Source organism: Myotis yumanensis, unplaced genomic scaffold (assembly GCF_028538775.1).
Source record: "Myotis yumanensis isolate MYYU_CA2020_CCGP unplaced genomic scaffold, mMyoYum1.0.hap1 SCAF_10, whole genome shotgun sequence".
In the NCBI taxonomy this organism is placed as follows: Eukaryota; Metazoa; Chordata; class Mammalia; order Chiroptera; family Vespertilionidae; genus Myotis; species Myotis yumanensis.
In genome coordinates, this window is record NW_027223761.1 from 57,484,245 (window position 1) to 57,511,857 (window position 27,613).

Sequence of the window (27,613 nt, forward strand, 5' to 3'; positions counted from 1 at the left end):
GTAAGGGGTGACCAGGTTGGTGGGAAGGAGGCAGTTAGGAGTGACCAGGCCGGCAGGGAGGGGGCAGTTGGGGGCGACCTGGCCGGTAACAGGGGGCAGTTAGGGGCGACCGGGCTGGCAGTAGGGGCAGTTAGGGGTGATCAGGCCGGCATGCAGAGGCAGTGAGGGGCGATCAGGCTGGAGGGGGGACAGTTAGGGGCAACCAGGCAGGCAGGCAGGTGAGCGATTAGGAGCCAGCAGTCCAGGATTGTGAGAGGGATGTTAGACTGCCGGTTTAGGCCCAATCCCCTAAACCGGCAGTCAGACATCCCCTGAGGGTCCCAGAATGGAGAGGGTGCAGGCTGGGCTGAGGGGACCCCCTCTCCCATGCATGAATTTTGTGCACTGGACCTCTAGTATATATAAAATGACCATGAAACTCTCCCAGGAAAGAATACCAATTGCATCCTAATTTATAAATTAGGCAATTTACAAAGTAAGATCTAGAGAACTTCTGCAGTTCTTTCTTTTTCATCCTCCTTATGCTCAGGTTCCTTCTTTCTCTTCTTTCCATGATGGGAATAGGGGTCAGCCCGCCATGGCCTGCAGGCCAGGTCAACCCACAGCCTGATTCCATAAATAACGTTTCACTGGAACTCAGTCGCTCCCACTTGTTTACAGACCATCTGTGGGGCTTTCGGCTACAGGGCAGAGCTGAGTGGCTGTGGCCTGAGATCACTTACCACCTGGCACTTCACAGAAAACGTTTGCTGCCCTGTGGCCCACAGGAAGCTAGCTCACAGGAAGCAGCCCATTATTAGAATAAATAATAATGACTATCACGTCATTCAATATCCAACAAATATTTATGAATTGCCCCTAAGTGCCAGGTTCTGGAAGCATATGACATAGGGCCACAAAGGTGAGGGTGTCAGACAGGGCCCCTGCCCCCTGGTGCATGCAGTTTAGTCAGGGAAGACAGAACAAGCACAGCCAACAGTTACTTATTCACATCTAAGCTGAGACCTCGACGTGGATTTCCTGGCTCTGAACTGGCAGGGAACGTGAGGGCTCCTGGATGCCACATGAAATGGGAATGAACTCTAGTATGCTTTCCAGTCTGGGCTTACTCCATCCATCCCACTAGCCGTGCAGTGCAAGGACCGGGGACTGTAATAAAGTTTAAGACACTTGACTATTCCATCTCCAAGCAGGAAAGCCAAGCCAATAATCAATCATAAGTCATGTGCACTTGCTGGAGCCCTGATACCAACACATGACCAGGAGACAGTTCTTTAACCAGCTCTGAGCCTTTAAGCACAGAAAACCAGCCTCACTGAGTCACACTGACTTTCACACTTGGGAGAAGATTTGATGGAGCATAAACAGATGCCCTGAAGCTCTGGGGCACTTCTGGCTGTCATGTGGGTTTGAAGTTTCCCAGTGCTGCCTGTCAAGATTGAACAAGTGGCTTAAGCATTCACATGCACTGCTTCCCAAATCCAGGAAGGCTCGCTAAGCCACGCCAGCATTCTCTGGGAACACAGACCACCCCCCAACCCTGAAAACGGGCAGGTCCTTCCGGACAAAGTGAGTGCTAAAATAGATGGAGGAAGGATGTAAGGAGCAGGAAGAAGTGTTGCAGAATAAATGTGTTTTATAAAGTCTTCTTCACACTTCCTAGCTCTGGTTCTTCCTCTGAGCTCTACTGGTTGAATGAGCACATTTATCCCTCTGTTTAGAGGAAATGGAAGTGCAGGGAGATCGGGCATCTACCTTCAGGTCAGGAGCATGTCAGTGAGAGCCCAGGCCTTAGAAGATGCAGCAACTGTTCCAAAATTATTTGCTTGAGGCCATGCCTACAAAACTGTTCACTTCATGGAGCTGCACAGTCCCACTAAATGTAGGGGGTGATCTTTAAAGAGGATCAGTTAACTTAAGGCCAGGAAATGTTCTTGATTTAAATGATACCATCTTGATTTAAATGATACCACCTTGGCAAGCTCCACGGACAATTCCTTCCCCTTTGCCCAGGTGGGTCTGGGTGTCTGGCATGGTCCATGGATTGGCCAGTGTGACCATCTGGCCGCTGCTCCAAAAACCTTTCTATACCACAGCCAACGGTTACCTCCAACACATCTCCATCAGAATAGAAGAGAAGTCAAAGGAGTCAGAGATGAACTATATTATACCAATTTTCATGACAAGTACCTAATAATGAAAGGTTCCCTGGATATCCTCCTACTTGAACAAAAAAGGAAGGAGGGAAGGAGGCAGGCAAAGAAGAATTCAAGCATTCTTAAGATGCTTCTATTCTGATAGCAGTTTTTTAAAAAAAATTTTGCCAAATGCCTTGAAGTAACAGAATAACTTGGGTATATCTCCCAATATGATGAGGAAATATTGAGCTAAAAATAATGATTTTTTAAAAAATATATTTTTATTGATTTCAGAGAGGAAGGGAGAGGGAGAGGGAGATAGAAACATCAACGATGAGAAATAATCACTGATTAGCTGCCTCCTGTATGGCTGGATCGAACCCGGAACCCGGGCATATGCCCTGACCCGGAACCAAACCATGATCTCCTGGTTCATAGGTCGACACTCAACCACTGAGTGGAGGAGTTCCATGCAACTAAAGGGTGCCCTACAGAATGCAGAGAGAGGAGGTGCTGTAATAGGAGCTTTGCAGGGACTCAGGAGGAGCTGCAAGCGCTGCCAGCCCACAGGAGGTAAACCAGTGGGCCCATATGTGACCACACCTAACCCATCCTCCCTGACGACGCCTGAGAGAAACCCACAGAAGGTGCAATGAAACCCAATGGGGATTCAGAGTAACCGCCTTGTGCTCCATGTAGGGCAACGGAATTCATGTTTATGTCACCGTAATTTCTGCTTCACACGGGCCCTTATAGAAATACAAAAATAGCCAGAGGGATTCGCTTACAGAAAATTATTTTAGTCTCTTTTATGTTCTATAAGAGACAGAAAACCAAATTACCTAAAATAAGATCCAAGGGTAAGATGATGATTAGAAGATTCACTGAAAATGTTAAATTACTATTATTTTCTTAATATATTTTTATTGATATTTAGAGAGAAAGGAAGAGGGAGAGAAAGAGAGAGAGAAACATCGATGTGACAGTGCAACATGGAACAGCTAATCTCCTACTGGGGATTGAGCCCATAACCATGTCATGTGCCCTGACAGGGAATCGAACGAACCGGCAACCTTTCGGTGCATGGGATGACACGCCCAACCAACTGAGCTACACCGGCCAGGGAAAATTACTATTATTTTTAAAACAAGGTGGTCTCACACATTCTTTTGTTGTTAACTTTTAAACCCATGGGAATTATGAGGAAAATCCAAAGTATATATAAGTTCTGACTCATTTACACACATTACTCATCAATTTAAATGAATAAATGAATACTCAAAAAAAGTTTTTCTTCGAGAGATACCGTTTAACAGCCAGAATCCAACTCACAAAGACTTAAACACAACTTGGTTTTATCCTGGAATAACACAAGCACAAGCCAGGGCTAATCAGGTCCCGCTCAACCCAAGAAACTAATAAGATTCCCTCTACCCACCTAGTTGTTTCCCCACATCTAATATTTTATTTTTGGCTTTCTGGTCTAATGATGATGGAAATTCTGCAGTCATCAATTTTTCAGAAAGAAACGATTAAAAAGTTTCACTTGCTGAGAAGATAGTGCTAAAAGTGAATGATGACAGACATTCCCAGGACTCTGATGTGTGTGTGTGTGTGTGTGTGCACGCGCACCCGCGTGCATGTGTGTGACAAATGAACAAATAGAAGAAGCAGAAATCTCAGTAAGTTAAAGAAGTTAAGGGACAAAGATGCCCTAGTGTCACACAGCCAGACCAAACAGGATGTCTTGTTTTTCAGGAGCAATTTGGCTGCAAAAACATTTGAAAACAACAACAAGCAAGCAAAAGCAGAAAGCAAACACACTCAACTCTGAATGCGACACCACGATGTGATAGAGGAAACAATTTGTCACAGTCCTCAAAGTCCTAAGCACTTAGTCCAGTGAGATTTTTAACACAGAGCCATCTCCTAACCGAGAGGAGCACAATCATCGCCCTGTTTAACGTTCCCCCAACCTGCACAGCTCCGGGGCGACTGCCCAAGCACTGCACCAAGGCCTTCATCAGGCTCCAACTAAAGAGCAGAGCTCAGTGTTTGAAGGAAAACTGCCCTGGACAGCAGGGAAATGTAGAAATCAGGCCAGGAAGGACCTTCCCCTTCCATTAACTAAGGTGTTACAGAGCTCCTACCGGCAGCTCATTCTGCGAGAGTGTGTTGGGTGTTCTTGGACTGAATGCTTAGCTTCCCCATGAACACCCAGCAAAAGAGCCAAACATGCTATTCTCTCCTCTGACTTTCCTTCTAACTTTTCCACTGGCCAAGGTGTTTGTCAGAGGCTTCCCAACTGAGCCTCAGCTCCTTGCGAGGCATTACCTAGAGAAATCACTACTCCGCTTGGCAGGCCTGCCTTTCTCTCAGCCAAAGGCTAGCATTTCAAAAGACTCACTTGAGAAGGTTGGCTCCTCTGGAGTGCGCAATGTGAATAATTATGGTTACAAGGCATTTGGCAAGTGCTCTAATAATAGAGTTTCAAAAGAATATGTAGATCATGAAACACATCAATAACTCTGAAGCGAGGCAGTAATTCATGCCTGCCATTTTGTACCCACATGCTAAAATGAGTCTGACAGGAAGCATCGCCCATCACTAGCCTTCTGGGTATGTCTGCACCTATTGCTATTATACTTGCTCACTTAGCTATGGGCCGCTGTGTGAGGTGACTCCACATGTTCAAACTTCAACTTATTATCTAATCCCAGCGTGTACCTTCCTCCTGATTGTTCTGGTCACACTCCTGTCTCTCTTTTACTGCCTTATTCAATTGGTCACCAAGTTCCTAATTGTCACTTGCTTATCTCCCCCTACTCTCCATTACTACTTCTGTCTTAGTTAAGACCTCTACCTCTCTTGCCCAGACACTAAAATAGCTGTTATTAGTCTTCTTGCCTCCAGGTTAGTTCCTAATGAATGCCTCTTGTACTGTTCCTAACAAGCTTCTAAAATATAAGTCTTGCAAACAATAAATTCATAAACACATTTGAAAAAAAAATAGGTGCATTTTTTTTTATAATCTTGGAGTGGGAAGAAGCATTTCTGAGCATAATAGAAAATCTAGAAGGCATAAATATAGTTACTAAAAAAATCTGTAAACTAAAGGACATTATCATCAAAGGTAAAAAAACAACTGGGGGAAGTAGCGGCAACACAGATAGCAAGAGACATGCTAATTTCCTTAATATATAAAGAGTTCTTACGACTCACTAAGAAAAATACCTACCTGTAAATTTGAAATAACATACCGAGTCCATTTCTTCCCCACACTAGGAGAGGAAAAGCTAATGCAAACAATTATAAAGCATGACTATGGCACAAAGTGTCCTGTAGAGACAGGCATTAAAAAATTGCTTCGATATCACTGTTAGCAAACTTGCTTCAAATGCCCTTTCTAGATTCAATGATATCACATGTCAACAATGAGATACCTGTAAACAGTTGAAAAATGCCTCTGGACTCTGTTTCTGCCTTTGTAGCACAATGGAGCATGCTCACACAGAACAAATCATTGCCATAAAGCCGGAAGAGCCTCTTGGCCTGCATCGTTAATGTTTTATCTTCTGAACTCACACAACACCAAACCCCGTCATTCTATGAGCACAGCCATGGGCTTAAGGGGCCAGATGGAACTAACTGGATTTCCCACTTTGACCTGAACTAAGTGAGAGAATGATATCCCCTGACATAAGGCAGAGGATCAGCAGAGCGACATTGCTGACAGAACTACCACAAGGACACCCACTCTACTCAGGCAGCTGATCACCCGACAGCCAGGGACGACACGCAGGTACCACAGGTGACTCATTTTTCAAAGGAAAGCTCAGAGGAGGTGGTAAAGCTGCTGTACCCTCAGGAAGAGATACATTCTGTAGGAAAGTAAATAATTCAAGATGCTGATGGAGCTCTTCATAGGAACCTGGAGCACAGGGCAGCTCAACTGCTGCAAGACGACGAGGAAGGCTCTGATACAGAAGGCCTGGACAGCATGAGTGTCCATCTGCCAAAACAAAACTTAAAAATGAAGGTGGGACTAATCCCTGGAGTGCGATCAGGAGTAAATGTGGGAGAAACAAAGGAGCTTAACCCAACCAAATAGGACTACACCTTGAAAATTTCACCAATGATTTCCCCGCCTTGAAAATGCAGGGTTGTACCGAAGGACCGGCATCAGAATTCTACCACCACACCACATGGATGGTCAATGTCAGGTAACATTGTTCCTTGAACTGTCTTTAGTTAGTAAACACTTAACTCACCATGTTGTTGAGATTTATGCCAGAGAAATGAATTCAGTTTTCTAAACAGCCTTAAAAAAAGGAAGCTGTATTTTTATTTTTCTGACCTGTACAATGGATTTGCAGAAATTCTAACCCTGACTGATGGTTTCTCAAAACCCATTTGCCTTTGGTGAAATTAACACAATATTCTCCCAATAATCTGGAGGCACGGGAAGCCACTGTTTATTTCATTCTGGGCAGACACAGGCTCAGTGATTTTTTGGCAACGAGAGTCACATATGCAGATATATGATGTGGTCCTTCAGGTGGCCCAGGTCAGAAGGTCAGAATAAACATTGCTGAAATAATACCCAATAACTTTGGCTTTATCTCTGGCAGACCTAGGAGGCCCAACGGCTTATGTGCTAAATTACAAAACCCCAAAGGTACACAGCACAAAACCTATTTAAAATTAACATGATTCTTTGTTCAGGCCCCTGGGTTTTAAAAATACCAACGCTGGGATGGATGAACATGGAGACTCACTCTGGGAAGCGTACAGGCCCTCCACGGCTCTGTCTTCATGGCCGTCATACTCCCTGCTGGACAGCTGCCTGTTGGCAGTCTCCAGTCGATCTGTGCACAGAGAGAAAAGAATTATGAAGAAATGTGTATGGATATAAGTCGTCATCAACTGAGAAATGACGTGAGAGCCAAGAGCTGGGTATGAAAAGATCCTCAGGCAGGAGCCCCAAACTGAACAACTTTTGGGGAGGAACAATACATCCCAAAATGTCAAAAGAAGTCTTCAGATGCCACACTGTGCCTTTATGCAATGGAATGCCAAGATGTGCACCAGCAGGGGGCAGCTAAGAACAGATTCCAAGAAAAACCGCTTTGCTGCCTATGAGCAAACCTCTGATTTGAAGTCCTTGCAAAGGGTTGACTCCTTGGCCCCAAACCCAGCCCTAGGCTAACCCTGACCATGAGCCCTCTGTTTTAGCCCGCAAATGCTACCTGTATCTTAGAACAACAATTAAATACCAAAAAAAGGTCAAAATGACCTAATGGATGAAGATTCTACACAGTTAGTTCTACATCTGCTCAAAGCACCTGGCAAATTTTCATTTATTCCATTAAATAATTTGGCTTAACAGGTCTTCATTGAATGTACACGATATGCAAGATGGAGATTTGTAATAACAGAAAAAGTAGGATCTAGAGATTACATACAAGGCAACTGAAAAATGGCTTGGCTGATTGAAAGTGAAGTTAAATTTTATGCATTGAGTTATTCTGTATGTTGGAGATTGCCAAAACCCTGTAGCAGGTGACTCCTATACTATACCAAGGAAGTGTTCAGCATTGGCTTTTACAGCATGCTACCGAATGACTCAGCATGTGTGGGAAGAGCTGTGCATCTAACACTGGTCTTTTCAAAGTTGCCACTCACATATTCACAAGTCACAAGTCACAGTCAGTACTTTTCAAGCCAGAAGCAGCTACCCACCCACTCCCTCACTTTGCATATAGGCTGTCACTTCTCAGGCTCGGTGCTGAAACCTACACCCTACAAGACAGAAAGGAACAATTCCGCTCTCTGAGAGCCCTTTCCCAGGTGGTTGGAATTTCCAAGGTTATCTCACACAGTTGGGACCTGAAGTCAGGCTGTTGGTCACACAGCGCTTTGGGATAGAGAGAAAACATGAACGGAAGCTGACGTGCCTCGGAGGTCCCTGTTGAAGTCGTGAAGTCTTCGAATCTCGCCCTCCAGTTTGTTTCTCATCGCCTTGTCCAGTGACTCTCGCTTGGTGGTGGACTTGACCAGACTCTCATAGGCTTCCGAAATTCTCTGAAGTTCTTTTTCAAACTACAAGAAAGAAGTGACATGAAAGTGGGACTCTAACATTCCCATCGGTGTCTTAGTTACACCAACCCTTTAAAAAAATGTTTATATCGATTTCAGAGAGAGGAAGGGAGACAGAGAGAGAGAGAGAGAGAGAGAGAGAGAAACGTCAATGATGAGAGAGAATCATTGATCAGCTGCCTCATGCACACCCCTTACTGAGGATCGAGCCCACAACCTGGGCATATGCCCTGACTAGGATTTGAAACGTGACCTCCTGGTTCATAGGTCAACACTCAACCACTGAGACACACTGGTGGCTCGGTCTACACTGCCTCTTTGACATTCCAAGTGTAAAAGCTGTATCTTCAATGTGGCCTTTTCTGCATCTCAAGTTTCATGTCTACCAAATGGTGTAATCAATTTCACCCCCACCCCCATCTGCCTTCTGAGGGCTACATTAGGGTCCCTCAAATAGCAGACTCACAAGTCTAGGTGGACCATCTGATGTCACCTTGGAAAAATCTCTCTGTACCAATTCCAGAAAGGGTGAATTTAAACACAACTTAAGCCTCTTATATTTTGTACAGCAATTTACAACTATTATTAGAGGCCTGGTACACAGATCTGTGCACCGGTGGGGTCCCTCAGCCTGGCCTGCGCCCTCTCGCAATCTGGGACCCCTCGAGGGATGTAGTAGTGTGTGAAGCAGCAGGCGGCAGGAGAGGAGCCCGAGCCAGGGCCAAGCGCCATGCCACTCCCGCTCACCCGGGCCCTGCTGTGTCTGCTGCCACTGCTGCCACTCAGTAGTGCTGCTGAGTAGGTGGGAGCGGCTTGTGCCACCGCAGCTGCGCTCGCCAGCCATGAGCCCAGTGTCTGGTTTCTGTCAGTCAGCTGAGCGGCGCTCCCACTGTGGGAGCACACTGACCACCAGGGGGCAGCTCCTGCATTGAGCGTCTGCCCCCTGGTGGTCAGTGCGTGTCATAGCTACCGGCCGGTCGTCTAGTGATTTAGGGTTTTATATATATAGATTATTATTCCCAGTTAACATAAGGGAAAATATTAAATACAGAACTAAAGAACCACAACTGGAACCCAAATTTCCAGACTCCAAGTACAGTGCTCATCCAGAAAACTTCCTTTTATGTTCCCATCCCCAAAGGAACATAAAACCCACTTGAGGAGATGCTGCGTTACTTAGCATTTTTACTCCCTTTCCTATGAAACTATCTATATAAAGGATTGATGGACTTGAAGCTAATTATAAACAAATGGACCACAGACAATCTCTTTGTATGAAGGAATTGAAAAATATGAAATTAAACCATTTTTTTTTTTGTTGCTCTTTTTTTATATTTCACTAAATCCAGAGCTGTAACTGGGAGAGCATTTAATCTGCGGCATATATAAATCTATGAGCGGTAGCTCTAACTGTGGTAACAGGAGTTTAACTTACTAGTGAGTTTCTGAAGTAGCTATCAATAAATCCCGTTTTAGTGTTGTGTGACCTAAATAAATGCCGGAGAAAGGATAAAGAGTGCCTGCAAACACAGAACCTTGATGTATTGCTAAAAGTCGGAACCAGAGGCAAGGCAGGCAGGGTTGAGAGCACTGGCGTCCCTCATTGGGCACCAAGAGACTTGCACCATGTTTTTGGTCTCCACTGGAGAGCTATGTCACCATGAGGCAGGCACCCCAATTGCCCTGATCAGAAGTCCCTGCTGAGGTTCCTATAAACAAAACATATTCTAACAGGTGTTCACTGTATACTCACCGTGTGTCTGGGTGCCAAGGATACCTGGTCTTAGGAACTCAATGTCTAGAGATGGCCTGCACCCAGACACATCCACTTCGGTAAAGCAAAGTTGTAAGGGGTGTGGTGGTATAATGCTACGACGGAGCTGGGTGGCAAGGTCATTTTGCAGGGCTGAGAGAAGTTTCTTTAGATAAGATTTCAGAAAAAATGCCATTGAGAATGAGTCTTGAGGGATGAATAGGGATTTTCCAAGCGGAAAAGAAAAGGCCAAAGGGCGTTGGCATCCCAGGCAGAAGATAGGACCTGAGCCAAGGCCAAGCCATGAAAGTGCATGTCTCTGATGAGTGCGAGGGGCAAGTGGTAGGAGCCAGGGCCAAGTGGAAGGACTTTGTGGGCCAGGGGGAATTATGGGAGGACACACACCCATATAAGCAGAAGGGCAGCATGGTCTTACCAGAGGTTTTACAGAGATAAATTAAGGATGGGGTTGGAGAGTGGGGGTGGGGAGACAAGGCAGGAGAAAAGAAGTCCAAGGAAAAAGCTAATGTAAACAGCTCAGTGACTGATGACAAAGCGTGAACTAGGGTAACTATAGGGTGTCCCAAAATTCACGCAAGATTTGAATTTTGCATGAGCATTAACAACAACAACAACAACAAATAAAAGCCTAATTTTACTTGGTTTATTGAATCAGATTCCAATATCTGTTGCCCTTTGATTTCAATCCCTTCAATTTGATAAGCATTACCAAGTACCAATTATGGCCCAGGAGCAGGGACAATGAAGACCAATGAAGGCCATGGCTTTGTGTATGTGCCAGCAAAGCCGTGGAGGCCATTTACCCGATGTGCTATTCCATACATAACCTTATACTGTATACTTTATGAATCAATAAAAAATTTACAATTTTTAATTATAAACCTGTGTTTTCTATCAAAATTACTTCTTGCATGAATTGTGGTACACCCTATACAAGGACAGATTCCAAAGACCCTGAGGAGTGGAATCAACAGGTCTTAGGGACAGTCTGAACTAGAAGGGAGAAAGATATCAAAGACAGCACAGGCATTCATTGCTTAGAAGATGGAGCAATAAGACTGGCCAAGATCAATGCTTGTAAGAGAAACCATTCTTTCTTTAGCAAAGAAAGAAAGCTAGTTCAGTGTTGGAGTTACCATGTCTGGGGAGCCAGCGGAACATCTTGGCGAGGATTTCCCCTTAGCAGGAGGAGATACAGGTGGGAAAGTAAGGAAGGGAACTGTGTCATGTGCGGATGACATGAAATCATACAGTGGAGACCACTTAGGGAGAGCAGCAGCAGATGAGAGGGCCACCCTGGGGAGCATCAACACTGCAGGGGTAGGGGCAGCAGAAGACCCAGTGGGAGAGACTGAAGCCAGTGATGCCATGAGCCGGGAAGCCAAAACGTAAAGGAGAGAGAATGTGGTTAGTGCCCCCCGGAGGCTACAATCAAGCCAAGATACATCTGAGGAGAGGACAGGGAAAGGCTGGGGAGCTGCAGGGTTTCTTTAGTGGTAGCTGACCAGGGCAGAGTTGAGAACACTCAGGCTCCTGTTGGTACTGTCTTATTTTCTCCAAGGCCTCCTAATACCAGAGTTGATACTTCCACGGTCCCCTCATTTCCACAAGGCCTGTTTTTTCTAAAGAGATTATGACTGTCAGTAATGCGGCAGCAGACAGAACAGCATGTTCTGAATCCTGTTCATAGCTCTATCACAAATCATGTTCTTTCCTTTTGATTTATTTTGTTTTCAAAAGAGATGACTCCAAAATACCACCATTGCTGTCCTAATTTCATCTATAAAAGGTGGTTTTTATTTTTGGACAGATGGGCAGGGACAGTACCTGTCACGACCGAAAGGCATCACCTAGTCGCTATGTAAGGAGAGAGGACCATAAAACCTGATGGGTCCACCATCCACGGTAACAGAGTGCCAAGGCTTCAAGCCCAGGACAACTAGGAAGCCTTCCTCAGCTGCACACCCACTGTACGTTCACCTGGCTGAACTCGAATGTGCATATGCATTTTGTGACTGATTTGATTGTCAATTCCTTCAGGGTAGAAATAGTCTATAGCCCTAGCACTGTGCCCTGCCAGTGAAAAAAATAAGTTTAATCTTTAAATTTATACCTCCTCAAAAACAGTCTTGGGCACTGAGAAATGATACCTGATCTTGGATTTTTTCCTTTCATTAAAAGAACTTCTCTCTGCACACTACGAAAGGCAACTGCAGGATCCCTCTGACAGCCTCGTTTATAATCTCAAATACGAAACAATCGAGAATTGGGATTTGGTTATGTGCTTGTAGCTACCAAGAGAGAAAGGGCAAAAGTCTTAGTTCAGATAAGATACTTCCTGTGAGAAGTGACAGCTGTCACAATGGAGGCAGATTAGTCTCCTTTATTGTAGTCATAGAGGACAGAACAATGACTATATGTAGGAAGTTAAAAGATGCAGATTTTGATTCAACATAAGAATTTCCAAACTACATTTTCCAGAAGCGCACTATGCCCAGTAGTGAGCTTCTCATCCCTGGAAGCATTCAAGTAAAAAAATAAAATAATAAAATAAATGACCTCCTTTCAGGATCTGACACAAGGATTCCTAAGGGGTGGGAAATTGGACTAGAACCATTCTCAGAATTTCAAGTCCAAAGCTCTCTGAGTTCTAATTGCACACTCCTTCAGAACAAGAACCACGCCCAATTCTTCAAATCCCTCATGTTCAGAGCATCTTAAGTCCTCCCTGACGTCTGTTAAAGATGAAGACAAGGCTGGACAGACTGGCTTTGATATAAACACCAACTGGGCCAGGTCAGAGTCTGAGTGTGACCTTGTGATGAGAATACTGGGTTTGCCTTCACAACCCCATCCTCCCTTCCAGCCCAGATGTCAGCAAGCTCTTAGGCCAGGTCATCCAGGGTCCTTGAACTCACAGAGAAGCACTCACTGTCCCAGAAACAGAACCACGAGCAGACTGGAAAGTCCTGGTGCCATGAAGCCAATAGGCAGACAAGGGCCCTGAGAAAATCCCAGCCATGCCAAGCTCTGGGTACTGGCTTCTTCCCTGAGCACCTTCCTATGCACAGCTCAGGGGCCCACAGGACCCAGGGCAGATCTACCTACAAGTCCCAGGTTGCCCAGTCAGACAGTTGAGCAGTGAGGGTGAGCCAAGGGGAGGCCTGGGACGAAGACGACCTTGGGCACACAAGGTGTGGAATGTGGAGTCCCAGACTGCCTGGTCAGAGCCACCACAGCTGAGCTGACAGGAGAGGGGCTTCACTACAGCAGGCCTGGGGTAGCCGTCACTGCCTCGCAGGCCTTCCAGCCCTCTCCCTCCAAATGTCCATCGCCCCGATGGCTTCTGAGGCCAACCCACTCGACAAAACACAGTCCGGTCCTGCTGGAAGTGCTGTCCATTAATTATGCTTCAGGGAAACTGGGAGGAAAGCGAAGCAAATGAGTGAGTAAACGGAAATACTGAAAAACACCCTCCCTTCCTGAGGGTCCTCAACCCGCATTCCAACACTAACAGGGAAAATCACCACCTCGTGCCTCTGGAAACGGTCTTCCCGCCTGGGCTGTGCACTGGCGTCTCTGAGCTGGGTCGTTCTTTCCTGCCATGTTCCTGGCACAGCGTGCACAGGCTAAGCCTGCGATCAAACATTCTTCTGTTTTCGGTGCTGCCCTTACACTGAATCTCTCTGAGCACGCCCAGTGCGCGAGGATCCAGCCCGGATGTTATCGCTGGCACAGGGCAGCACATCCTACAACCAGCACAGTGGCTCCACCCCAAAGTGACAGGCCCCATCACTGAGAAGCAAAGTCGTCACCGTGCCCACCTGACAGTCCCCTTCCTGGACCTGAGGCCTAAGCAGCGGCCGAGAGACAACTGAACTGTGAGGCCGAGCCGAGAGAGGCCTGGGACAGGACAAGCAGGGCACGCAGCCGGGGAATGCTGTCACCAAGTTCACCGGCTCCTCCGGCTCACGGTCCTAAGGCTTAGGACCTAAGCTGTGGAGAACCGCTCCGGAACTAGTGATGGGCACGCCAAGTATTTGTCAAAATCTGAGCGTTTCAATTGACATATGGGCCTTTCCAGTGTGGTAGATCAATGAAATGTAATATCTATAGAACTATTTATGGTAGTCAAGGGACTGAAGGAGTTTTGGGTTCCAGAAGGCAAACAGCTTTTATTTTTCTCCTTTTTCAGAAGTCATCAAAATCCTTTTGGTCACAAAGTTTAAGAATCATCCCCTGTGCAAGGAATTGAGTCACTGGGAGATGAATTCTGTTTTTCAAACTAGAAACGTGAGCCCTAGCCAGGTAGCTCAATTGGTTAGAGCGTTGTCCAGATACACTAATCTTGTGGATTCGATCCTCAGTCAGGACACATATAAGGATCAACCAGAAGAATGCATAGATAAGTAGCACAACAAAACTGATGTTTCTCTGTTTCTTTCTCTCCCCCCACCCACACCCCTTCCTCTCTCTCTCTCTAAAAAACAAATTTAAAAAATAGAAATGTGCATCAAAATCAAGAAAGAAATGCATGTTACACGTCACTAAAGTATATATTAATAAACAAGTCAATGGAGAATATCAAAACCTCCCGATCTCTGCCCCCTCCATGAAACTGTGTAAAAACACCCGTGTGAAAAGACTCAGAACCAAACTCTGCCCTCAGGTGGGGCTGCATAGCGTCCGGACGCATGTGCCACAGAGCTCATTAGGGAGAAGAAAGAACGGCTTATTTCGCAGAAGTGCTGAGCTGGTCCTCTCCAGTTGTAGACCGTGCCCTGGGAGGTGTCAGAGGCAAGCTGGGGCCTGAGCAGCAGCCACAGCCAAGGCCGGAGACGGCGGGCTGTTTCCCGCCTCCTACGGGTGTGCCTGGAGCGCGGCAGCACTCTCGCAACCCGTGTTTCTGGCTCTCATCTTCCCTCCAGTAAAGGCAGCCAGAGCTCCCTGAGCCAAGCCTGGTCTTGACTCCAGACCAGTGGTCGGCAAATTCATTAGTCAACAGAGCCAAATATCAACAGTACAATGATTGAAATTTCTTTTGAGAGCTAAATTTTTTAAACTTAAACTATATAAGTAGGTACATTGTTATTAACTTAATTAGGGTACTCCTAAGCTGGCCTTTGCTAAAAATGTCCTCAATTCGATTGAGGTACGTTCGCTGAGGTCGACCCCTTCCAACTCTCCCATCCACACTTGTCTTGTCTACTTGTTTCGTCTATCTCCTTTCGTTCATCCTCTCTATATGTCCAAACCATCTCAACATACCTTTCTCAATCCTCGACACTACATCTTCTTTCACTCCACAACATTCCCTAAAATTATCTTAATAAACTTTACTGAAAGTTTTAAGTCAACTTCGCACTGTACGTGCGCGCCTGCACGTGGTATTTTGTGGAAGAGCCACACTCAAGGGGCCAAAGAGCCGCATGTGGCTCGCAAGCCGCGGTTTGCCGACCACTGCTCCAGACCATTCCCGTGGAAGCTCCGCACAGATGCGCTAGGGCAGATTCAGCCCGTGCACGTATTTATCACCAAACCCACTGCTCCCAGCTGTTTACACCAGCCTCAAACGCTCAGAGGAGCTGACTGCTCTGACACCCTGACCAGCAACGCGAGCAGGCTTCCCGTGCTAAACAGTGACCACCAAATGGCCAGGCAGGAGCACTGCCTGTCACACAGAACCAAATGACCAGATCCTGTGGTCGGGAAGGTTTATATCCTTCCCTTTCTCTATACCAAGGCCTCTGATTGGCCAGGGCGGAGCCAGGGACTTAGACTCTGGTAAGATGCCTTCCGCCACACACGCCTCCTTGCCTGCGGAGAGGAAACTCCAGTGCCCTTGGCTCTGCTGCCTTAAAACATCCATGACGTTTGCCCCCCTCACGTCTCCTGTTCTACCTGCAGCATTTCGAGCACTGACCTGGCTGACGTTTTCCTACTGACTCAGGCTCTCAGCATCAAGCCAAAGGTTGAAGGCTGCCATAGACTCTAATATTCCCAGGATACTACACAGGCTGGAATGACACAGCATCTTCCCACCTGACAAGTCACAAGCACGGGGAGAGGGCACAGTAACTTGACCTCGACCCTCAGTGAGGTCGAGACAACACCGAGAATGGGCTAGCTGCTTTTGAAGGGACCAGCTAAGTAAACTAGCATGGCGATCACAGGGCTCCTGAGAGTCCCCGATTTAACGGAAACCTGTCTCTCTCAACTCATTGCCTGGGCTACCCTGGCGTTCCCTCTTCCACACTGTCCACCTGGGGAAACACTCCTTAGCCGCTGAGTCTCCGGTCCAGGGCCACCTCCGCTGGACCTACTGGAGCCCCTGAGGTGCCACTGCAGGCATGAGCTTAGGCAACTCTCCCCTTTTGGACTGTACGCTGTAGGCAGGCACTGCTTCATATTTATGTTTGGTCTCCTTCGAGCCTTACACAGTACCTGGCATAAAAAGGGATCTAGTTAACTGCTGGCAAGGGGTCAATGAATCAACCCCCCATGAGCAGGTAAAGAATTCTGTCCTGCCCAGCCAGTGTGCCTCAGTGGTTGAGTGTTGACCTATGAACCAGGTCATGGTTCGATTCCGGATCAGGGCACATGCCAGGTTTCAGGCTCAATCCTCAGTGGGGGGCATGCAGGAGGCAGCCTATTAATAATTCGCATCATTGATGTTTCTCTCTCTCTCTCTCTCTCTCTCCATATACATATATATATATATATATATATATATATATATATATGAAGAATTCTGTCCCTTTTAAAGAACCTTCTCCTTCCCCTTCCCTCGGAAGTCACATACCTTGTGGAGCTTGTCAGCGTTGTCGCAATAACCCTGAAGTTCCTGGTGAAGCACGCGGTTCTCCTCTGTTAGTATCTCCACCATCTGCTGGGCTCGCTCCACAATCGCAAAGGCATCGGGACCCAGCTGCTGGCTCGGGGAGGCGGCAGGCGGCGGCTGCGGGGCGGCCAGGGTCACTGGGAGTGGCAGCGGCAAAGAGGTGGAGTGCAGAGGCCCACTGACCGAGGAGTTCTGGGAGGACATGGGGCTGTGCTGCTGCACTGTTGACGGGAAAGGAAGCTGGCATGGGCGGCTGCAAGGGAACAGAAGACCAGCAATCAGACCCGGGGAAGTGGTGCAGGAGGAAGGAAGGAAGGCCCAGCAGTATATGCACATCGATGCTTCCATGACCAGAGGTCATCAGTGAACTTCCCAGTGCTGGGCTGAGTACGGCAGGGTCAGTCCTTCAGGCCACAGATCTACGGCCTCCCTCCGAATCAGCACTGCTCTGGTCACTGGTGGTACAGTGAAAGAGACAGGTAAGGCCCTCCTCACGAAGTGCACAGTCTCAGGGAGAGGGACAGGCCAGCCACCGAACAATAAACAAACAAAGCCGGGTATTGAAGAGGAATGAGTCCTCTCCAAAAACCAAGCAGAGTGGTGGGGCCGTGGATGACAAAGTGGCCAGTTCACACTGAGAGGTCAGGGGAGGAGTCTGCGAGAAGCTGATGCTTGAGTTGAAGTCTGAATATCAGACTAGCGGTTGGGGGAAGGAGGAGAGAAGTGGGGAAGGAGTATTCCAGGGAGGGAATTGCTAGTGCTCGGGGCTCAGGTAGGGCCGAGAGCGGGCAAGATCTGATGCAAGCATACCCAGCAAAAGCAGTGAAAGCTAAGACCAGAGGGATGGACAAGGGCCTTCACAAGCAAGGCCGGCCGTTCCCTAGGGTGTAAACAGAGGCCGGTGGAAAAGCCGCCTGCACTCTGACTTGGTACAGATGGTACATCGGTGGCAGGAACGGACAAAAGGCGCCCACTGAGGAGGCCTCGGTGAGGTCTAGGTGGGACTGACGAAGGCTCACAGGGCAGAGCAGAAGAGAAGTAATGGGTGGATTTTATGTACATCATGGATGGGGAAAGTAAGTGAGAAAAAAAATTACTCCTAGATGTTGGGCTCCCCACAAATGGGGTACCATTTAATGAAATGGGGGAAGCCCTGGGGAAAGGAACTAATTTTTTTGTGTTTTGATTTGCCGGGGTGAGGCGGTCTAGAAATCAAGTCTAATTTTAACCACATTGAAAAGAACACATAGAGGTGTCCCCTTAACTTTTCAAATTCCGGGTCCAGCTCTACATTTAAAACATGAATTTCCACCTCCTGTCTCCACTCCCTAACAATCCCCTCCTCACTCCTGTTAACCTGTTTCATAAACACCATCGTCTTTGCTTTCAGCCTAAGCCAAGGCCTCCCAATAGCAACCTTTACCGGTATAAACACAGCAAAGACCGTCTCCATGCCTAGCTCCCCAACCACAGCTGCCTCTCTTCTGCAGGGACTTGGGAAAACGAGGTTCCTTGTTGACTCCCTCAACCTTCAGGTCTCAATCTGGGAACCGGGGCTCTAAGAATTATAGCAACCCCAAAATCATCAACATTCTGTCTCAAAGGCTGGGTCCTCTGGAGATCCAGCTACTTCTAATCCGTAAGCGTCAGCCTGTGTCACCTCCTGTTACTTGGGGCCATCCATAGCCAAAGCTCCCAGGACTACCCCCAATTTTCCCAGAAGGTGGTCTGGCCTTGTATACTTGCTGGAATGTTTTTGGACCCTGCCAGCCTCCAAATCTCACATTTTACAAGCATTTCTTGTAGCCAGGATTCCTCTGAGTGCTGACTTCTGGCAGCTAAATATCAAACTCTGGAAGGCAATTTGACAAGGGTCTCCTGAGCCCTCCCTCACAGACACCCAGCTATTCATAAAGATGGCCACACAATAAACCTGGCAGATCCTGACAGAATTCTGACCACAGGCCTTGCCTGGGTAGGGAACTAACATCAGCGTATGAGGTCCAACTCCATCCCAGGAGGGAAATGTCCCCGAGGGCCATTCACAATGCCCAGCTTTCACCCAGGTTCCAGGTACGCCTGTCTGGGGTGAACCCACAAAAACCACAGGTCTGTTACTGAGTAAGTGCATTCCTGAAGGCTGGCTAAGTCCTGCCGATCACGTCTCATGGGAAGAGGTTACCTTGGCGAAAGGCAAAATAACCACACATTACACCGCCTCGACTCAAAGGCAGACGCCCATTCCCACGTCCTAAGCACTCCCTTCATGCTGCATCCAATGCAAGGGATGTGTGTCGGTCTCCTTGGAGCTGAGGAACCCAGGCGAGCCGACAGTCCTGGCTTTCGGAGCACCAGGGCTTCCCTCTGACCCATGCAGCTTTGTCAAGCTCAAGGGACAGGAAAGAACAGGCCTTTCCAAAGTGGGGAGTCTTCTATTAAACAGAGAACACTGGCCTCACAGATAACTTGGTGACACATTCAATAGACTCCACGTTACAATGGACGATATGCAGGCAGGAGAGCAAACCTCTATTCCTTGGTCCCACTACTCAGCCAGCTTTGGGCTTAGAGTAAATGCAGAGGAAAGAGAATACTACTGATCAGCCACCAGTGGGATAAGTATCTTATAGTCATGGGGACACAGAGAAAAGGGAAAAAGGGGGGACAGAACCATCATTTATTGAGAAACTACCTGCGAATAGAACTCCATGCTACCATTGTCTACTTTGTGAGCCGATTTCCCGTTAGATGGTAAAGTCAAGAGAGCTAGCTTATTCGATATCATGTGTCTCAGTTTTCTGGGACTATATGCCATTTAGCTCATCGAAACAGGACTTCAGGAGTTAGTATGTACAAAGTAAAGCTTGGACAAATGTTGGCTAGTAATCACCATTACTATAATTATCATTTGTATTCCACAGCCCCAATTCGGAGCCTAGCACTGAGTGTGGCATTCATGAGAAGTCCAATAAAATTTTCCTGTTATGGTTCACATTGACCGGGCACTTACTACAGTCCAGCCACTGTGGTAGGCACGGCCACATGCACCATCTCTTATCGACCTACCGCCAGTCTCTCTGTTTAGATGAGAAGAGCAAAGCACAGGATGGTAACTTGCAAAATACGTGCAACAGAGATATTAGGAACATAAAGGAGATCCAAGGCCTGGCTTTCTGATTCCAGGGTCTATGCAGCTCACCATTTCCCTGTATTGGTGAAAGCAGAGAGGGCAGGCAGCCCCCATTGGTCCTCTGCTCCTGGGTTCCTGTGTCTGAGCCACCACCATGTCCACAATTCACACCCTAACACCTGAGGCTCCAACATCCTCCCAGGGAAACATGAAGGCTAGAAACCTGCCTGAGTTGCTCTCTTATAATCAACTGAGGCTCAGAGAACGTGTGCAATTTGACACAAAGTGGAAGAGCCAGAACTCCAACCCCCTTGAACCTTACTTTCCCAAACTCACAGCTTCCGGATGTGTTTTCCCTTTGGTTGTGCAGACACCGTAATACTGACAAATGTTCATATTAAGACTCAACTCTTGGGTGAACTATGGTCGTTACTATTGCCATGCAGGATGGATAGCGATAATCCCCTTGTTTGGAGAAGTCACTCATTTAATTCAGTACAGCTGGAATTGTGTGAGGTTTCCTGAGAAAGTAACCTGAACTTGACCCTTTCCTTTTGAAATTCCCATACTGCAGAGCTGTTTTTCAGGATAAACAGGGCATTTGACTTGGCTCAGCCAGCTATAATTCAGCTTAAAAACTGGAGAAACTCCTGAGTTCTAATGCTGGTATTCAAAACACATGTTTAGCTGGTGGAATTTAAACAAGGCTCCACGGCCTCATTTTGTTACGGACAATGCATAGTTTTTCATCCAATAGCCGTGGGCCTGGTTTACCTTTTGGCCCCACACAGCAACTGATTTTCACAACTATATAAACTGCAAATCATAACCCCCCACTTTGGAAATGCAGACTTACTGCAGACATGCTCCTTCCTCCTCCAGCCATTTCCGACTCAAGGAAGATGGGATCGTCAAACATGCTTTCTCCAGCACGTTCCAAACCTCAGGCCCGCCAAGGGTCCGCCCTGCTCTTTAGCACATGTCTTTACGCTTGTTCACGATTTAATCTACATTCTGGCAGCATTGTTGGGTTGACTTGGGTTTCTTGTGGAGAGCGAGGCATTCTTTCTAATTTGCCACATGTCCTCCAGGGCTCTGTCCCTCTTTGCTCCCTGCCTCCTCCCTGCACTGTCACTTGGCATGTTCCCAAGAAAATGTCAGTAACTTTTGCCGGAAGCCGGTCCATCCTTGCTGCTTGACACAGTCGCTGCAGGAAAGAAACATCTGCACAGCATATGTTTCAAGGGACCTGGCATATATAGCATATTGTTCTTAATATGTTTGCTCTCCTTAGCGCCATGTGTTTTAACCAAGGTCACCTCTCCGAGAAAGGTTGTTTCCCGGTGGGGATTTTTCTCTGAGGTTAGGGAGGAGATACAACCCCTTAATTAAGTGCCAGGCGGGTAGTTAAGCTACGTAATCTTTACTCCCTGGAATGGAGATAAGAAACGCCCTAACCTTTGTAATAGAAATTGACAGGATTAAAATCGGCTGGTATAAATACGGATGTAACAAGACAATAAACATCAGATCCTCATCAGATCCTCATCAGCTCCTAACCAGAACTCCGACCAGAACTTTGGCTAGAGATCCTGGCTAGAGGTCCTGACTAGGCTGCTAATCAACTGAAGGCTGTCTTCGTGTCATTCCTTCTTCGCCGACTCCGTCCACACCTTTGGGGACCCCTGGACCCGCTGGGACTGGACCCCAGCAAACTTTGACTCCATCTATATATATAAAAGGCTAAGTAACTGACTGTCTGTCCAACTGGCTGACCAACCGAGTGGCTGGTACATATGATGCACACTGGCAATCCTATATAATAAAAGCTTAATATGCTAAGTGTCTGGCCATCCATTCAACCAATCAAAGCATAATACGCTAATGATATGCTAAGGCCACTCAACCGCTCGCTATGACATGCACTGACCACCAGGAGGCAGATGCTCTGACTGGTAGGTTAGCTTGCTTTTTTTTTTTTTTTTGCAGAAACATTCCCCTTCAATAGCCTGGCGGGACCTCCAGTGGTGGAGGAATGGGGTGGCGGGGCCCCAGCCACCCAGTCCCCTTGGCCACCCACCCCAGAGCCCAGAGTGGGAGGCTGTACGGCACCCAGCGGGGGACTAGACAAGCCAATTCATTTCCCATCGCTGAGCGGGTCGAGAGGAGGCAGCTCCGACCTTAATCACATGGTAGTTAAAAAAAATAAATAACTAGGAGCCAGTGGCAGGAAGGGGAGGCAAGGCTAGGGCATGGAATGACCCCACCTGCTGCCCCAATCCCTCCCTTAGGGAGACGGGCTGGACATACCCTGGAGCCCTCCCACAGCTCCTCTGTGGCTGGCCAACCTTCTGCATCCTTCCCCAGCCCCGATCGTGCACCGATGGGGTCCCTTGGTCTGGCCTGCACCCTCTTGCAATCCTGGACCCCTTGGGAGATGTCGGAGAGCTGGTTTCGGCCTAATGGCAGAATGACCAGTTTCTATGACGTGCACTGACCACCAGGGGGCAGACACTCAACACAGGAGCTTCCCCCTGGTAGTCAGTGCACTCCCACAGGGGGAGCGCTGCTCAGCCAGAAGCTGGGCTCATGGCTGGGCGAGTGCAGCGGTGGGGGCCTCTTCCACCTCCGCAGCAGTCGGACATCCCCTGAGGGTTCCCAGACTGCGAGAGGGTGCAGGCCAGGCTGAGGGACACCCCCCCGCCCCCCGCCCCGCCACACATACACACGAATTTTGTGCACCAGGCCTCTAGTTTAAAAATAAACATTGACTCGTGCATGCACAATACATATAAAGTCCTCGCTGGCACCAATCACATGTGTGTATTTCAAACTGTCATTGTTGATAGTGAATTTGGTCGTATTGTTTACATTCTGAAGCTGAAAGAAAGCGGCGTCATCAACAGAATATGTCTGAAGACCAACTATTGGCACAACATACCTCTGAAGCCAAAAGACGCCAGCGTTGTCAACAGAATGTATCTGAAGACCAACTATTGGCACAACATACCTCTGAAGCTGAAAGAAAGTGGCATCCTTTCAGTGTGCACGAGTCTGTGCACCGGGCCACTAGTCTTAAATAAAACCAAACCAGGAGCTTTTCTGGGTACAAATGCACAGTGCATTTTTTAAAGAAAAATACAAGAGATTCAGAGGATTGGTTGCACCATAGGTCTCCCCCACCACCCTCGCCATTGATGCAGGAAACTGCAAGCCCCCTGCACAGATGGAAGGATGGTGGAGGTGATGACTGGTGGCGATGAAGAGAACTGGGCCAGCGCACTCTGTGGAAGGAAATAACAGCCCTCTGCCTCTGAAATCTCTTAAGAAGATGCTTTATCAGCTTAGGACAGAAGGGCATTCATGCTTTTATAAAGTATCCATCTGCATGCTAGAAAGCAAAGCCACATATTCCTACATGAATAAAATATTAACAATAAACAGCCTCCACTCTTCTCTCTGCTTCCAGGCAGCTAGTAAGTCAAGCCCGCTGTGCCAAATGGGCAAGATTTAGCCCAGAGAAAGGGCAAAAAAAGCCAATGGGGAGGTTCAAAGAGGAGATATTCTCGTTTTACCAACAGAAGTGACCTTTCCTCTTCTTTTTCATTAAATTTTTTTATTGATTTCAGAGAGAGGAAAGGAGAGACAGAAACATCAATGATGAGAGAGAATCACTGATTGGCTGCCTCCTGCATGCCCCCCACTGGGGATTGGGCCCACAACCTGGATATGTGCCCAGATTGGGAATCGAGCTGTGACCTCCTGGTTCATAGGTCGACGCCCGACGAGCCACACTGGCCTGGCAAGTCTGGAATACTTAATCAGTATTCTGGTCCTCCTGAAAAAAAACACAAGAGGTAGGCAGAGTGCAGGCTGGACAGCAGGTGCAATATGTAAACCTGATTAGAAATTCACCAGGTAGGTCACACAAGTGAAAACGTAAATCTTTGCATCCACTGCAGCATAGAGTAGACACATATATATAGAGTGTGAACTCACGGGAGGCGCAGTATGGGACAACAGATCCAAGGTGCACCCTGGCTCCTATAATTCCCAGCTGGTGCCCGTGACTAAGTTACTTTAATCTCTCTCCCTAAGCCTAAGGTTTATCACCTGTGAAAACAGAGATATTAATAGTATGCACCCCTTAGGAGTGTTGGGAAGATTAAGGATAGCCCACACCAGGCGCCTGGCACACAGCAGGCCCTCGGAGGTGCAGCCTCTTGCCAGCACCACCTGTGCTCCACTGTTACCTGCTAAGGGTGGCAATGGAGTTCTAGAAACTGAAAATCAGAGCTAGTGTCAGAGAACCAACGTTCAAGATCAGAATAATCTAACTACTACAATATACCCTCCCCAAATTTAACCTAGCTGATAATTGTTAACTTCCAGGAGTTAACACTAATTAGCCAAGTTTTTCTAATTGTACTGACCTCATGTTGGTCAAAGTACAGTGATCAGGCACTATAATATCTTTGCAAAGTTATTCAGTATCAGAAGTCTTTTATTAAATGTTCACTAAAATTTACCCAATAATTTCATTTCTAAATAATGATTCCTAAGGAAAGAAACCAAAATATGGAAAATTTGATATGCATGATGATGCTCACAATGTTATTCATAAAGTGATGTCAATTATATACTTGATGAAATGCAGTAATAAGAGGATGGTTATGGAAACAAACATTGTGGAAAACATGATAAGATACTATCTAGCCGAAACCGGTTTGGCTCAGTGGATAGAGCATTGGCCTGTGGACTCAAAGGTCCCAGGTTCGATTCTGGTCAAGGGCATGTACCTGGGTTGCGGACACATCCCCAGTAGGAGATGTGCAGGAGGCGGCTGATCGATGTTTCTCTCTCATCGATGTTTCTAACTCTCTATCTCTCTCCCTTCCTCTCTGTAAAAAATCAATAAAATATATTTTAAAAAAAAAACTTAAAAAAAAAGATACTATCTAACAAAAGCTAAGATACTAAACTCAGTATAGTCTGTGATTATAACATGTGAAAAAATTAATTTGTATAGGAAAAAGTTTAACAGTGGGCGTATTACAAAAGTAAAATATTTTAAGTGACTTTTATTTTTATTTATTTTTAAAAAATATATTTTATTGATTTTTTACAGAGAGGAAGGGAGAGGGATAGAGAGTTAGAAACATCAATCAGCTGCCTCCTGCACACTCCCTACTGGGTATGTGCCCACAACCAAGGTACATGCCCTTGACTGGAATCTAACCTGGGACCCTTGAGTCCGCAGGCCGACGCTCTATCCATTGAGCCAAACCGGTTAGGGCATTTTAAGTGATTTTTAGTATCTTTAGTTTCCACTTTGGAGATATGGACAGATTTTTTGGGGAAAATAAACATGCATTTGACTAATTACTCCAAACTGCTCTGATAAAAATCAGATCATCCACCGATGTTCATTCATGCATTCACTTCCGTTAACGGCCCAGCCAGCATGAGCCAACTCATCACCCTGGAAGTGCTCTATTTTCACAAAGTGAGTCAGAATCAATATCCAAATGCTTGCCTTTTTTTTCTTTTTAAAGACACAATTCTCCGTAAACAACCTGTCCCATTCTCACCTAGCCTTCATTCCTACCCATTTCCACTTTCAAGATGCAGGAAAGGGAAGAGGGCACAGGAGCAAACCAGAGCCCGATCCACGTCGGCTCATGGTCCCGGAGTCCCCACCAGCTACCTCAGCAAGTTGAGCTCACCTCAGTCCCTAGCACCAGCCCCACGAGCTCACCCACACAATAGTCGAGCTGTGCACTAGGCCTTCCCTAGTGGCCCCTTCATGGCGCTTCCCACTAAGGGAGCCTAACGCGCTTTACAACAATCCACTGCACATCTCCATCTTTAGCAGATCAGAGCAGGTGAGAGAATAAGTATTCGCAACACACTGAGCCCATTTCTGCAGCTCCAGGCAAGGAAATGGACTCAGCGATCTCACTCGGAGGCCTCTCCTCTTCCAGGAGTCTATGGTGTGTTGACCCAATAGCCTGCGGCTTTCTAAACCATCACCATTAATGACAAACAGAAAACCCTTTAAGCACAAGGGAATGTGTCCGTGAAACCAGAGGGTCCTGCTCATCTTTTGGGTCAAAGATGACTTGTACATCACTCAGTGTTGAGTTTCAGATCCAGCCCCTGGAGCTCAGGCCACAGCGAATGCAACTGAAGCAGAAATGGTGTGGAGGCAACTTTGTTTACCCCGTCAGCCAAGGCTGTGCCGCCGGAGCCACGCTGGCTGGCCATGGCCAGGCTCACAAAGGGGCCTTGTGGTGCTGGGGCCCAGCCTCAATGGCCTGTCTGTTGCGTCTCCCGGGACATTTTGATGTCATGTCAATCTAGCTGCCAAGTCTGGCAACTGGCTCAAATCCCTCCTGCATTTCCTTTTCTTTCTGACGTCACACATTTGAGACAAATGGCACTTTCCACAAATAAGGGGTAGATCTCCAAGAAGTGCTTTCCCCCTCCCACCTTATATCACACCTACTGCCAAGTAAAGAAAAGCAAAACAGCCCACTTTATGCATTGCCAACCGCCTTATTAACAGTGACTCCACAGGGGAGGAAGGAGACTTCACCTGGGGATATTTTCACCTTCTGCCAAGCTCTGGAGGTTGAGTTAAAAATTCAGGGGAAAAATGTGAACTATCGCAAACTAAACCCTGTTACCATTCTATGGGATAAAACCCCATGGATTATTTTAAGCAGCTATGGTAAACCAATGTGGTGCAAACAGCAGAGATATGAAGACTACTTTATTTTCCTCTTCAAACCGATAGCTTTTGAGTTTAAATTTCTCCTTTGGCTAAGGAACTGAGAAAGGGGAAGAATAGGAGCCCCGAGCCCCATCCTGGATTCCCCAGCGGGGTCAGACTGTGCCCACGCGAGGAAGGAGTTCTAGGCCTGTCAGGAGTCTAGAATGCTGGCACACCGCTTCAGAGCTGGCTTTCCCAACCTCCTGGGGGAAGGTGTCAGCAGCTGGGCGGGGAGTGGACGGCCGGCCAGCTCTCTCTCTGCCAAGGCCAGTCACTCCCTTTTCAGAAGATGCAGACCAAGGTATGCCCTGCACACCACCGCTGCGGTCGCAAGGAGAAGCCTCAGCACATTCGATTTAGAAACAGATAAAGAAGCCCTTTGTGAGAATGAAGACTGTCCAATAAATAGGCCGGGGCCACTTGTCTTCTCTCCTCATGCCCCATGCTCTCTCTCTGCAGGCAAAGACAGCAACATCTAAATGCTGGCAAATGCCCATTTCCCCCCTGAGCGATTGCCAACCGCCTTATTTTCAACCGCCCTATTCCTCAACGTCCACACGTAGGCAATCACTAAATCCTGTCAATTCTAATTCCCCTCCTCTCATAGCACATCATGCTCCCCTAGCCAGTGGTCGGCAAACTGCAGCTCACGAGCCACATGCGGCTCTTGAGCCGCAGTTTGCCGACCACTGCCCTAGACCATGGTCTCAAACCTACGCCACCCTCACCATTTCCTATCTGGGCTATTGAAACTGTCCCTGGAGGTCCTCACGGCCTCCATTCTCCCTTCCCTCCAATTGGCCCTTACTGCCACTGAAGTCAGCCTTTTTATTAAACACCAACATAGTCTCTTCTT

General features: G+C 47.2%; 1 protein-coding gene across 2 annotated transcripts in view; it reads right to left on the reverse strand.

Moving 5' to 3' along the window:
- The window catches only part of AMOTL1 (angiomotin like 1), a 148,486-nt gene that overhangs the window by 35,536 nt on the left and 85,337 nt on the right, over window positions 1-27,613 (reverse strand). For both annotated transcript variants that reach the window (XM_070425840.1, XM_070425841.1), the window contains 3 exons: window positions 16,814-17,105; window positions 8,096-8,240; window positions 6,917-7,006 (listed from right to left, as the gene is read on the reverse strand). In XM_070425840.1, the coding sequence (XP_070281941.1) occupies window positions 6,917-7,006; window positions 8,096-8,240; window positions 16,814-17,105 (527 nt within the window). The remainder of the gene's footprint in view (window positions 1-6,916; window positions 7,007-8,095; window positions 8,241-16,813; window positions 17,106-27,613) is intronic.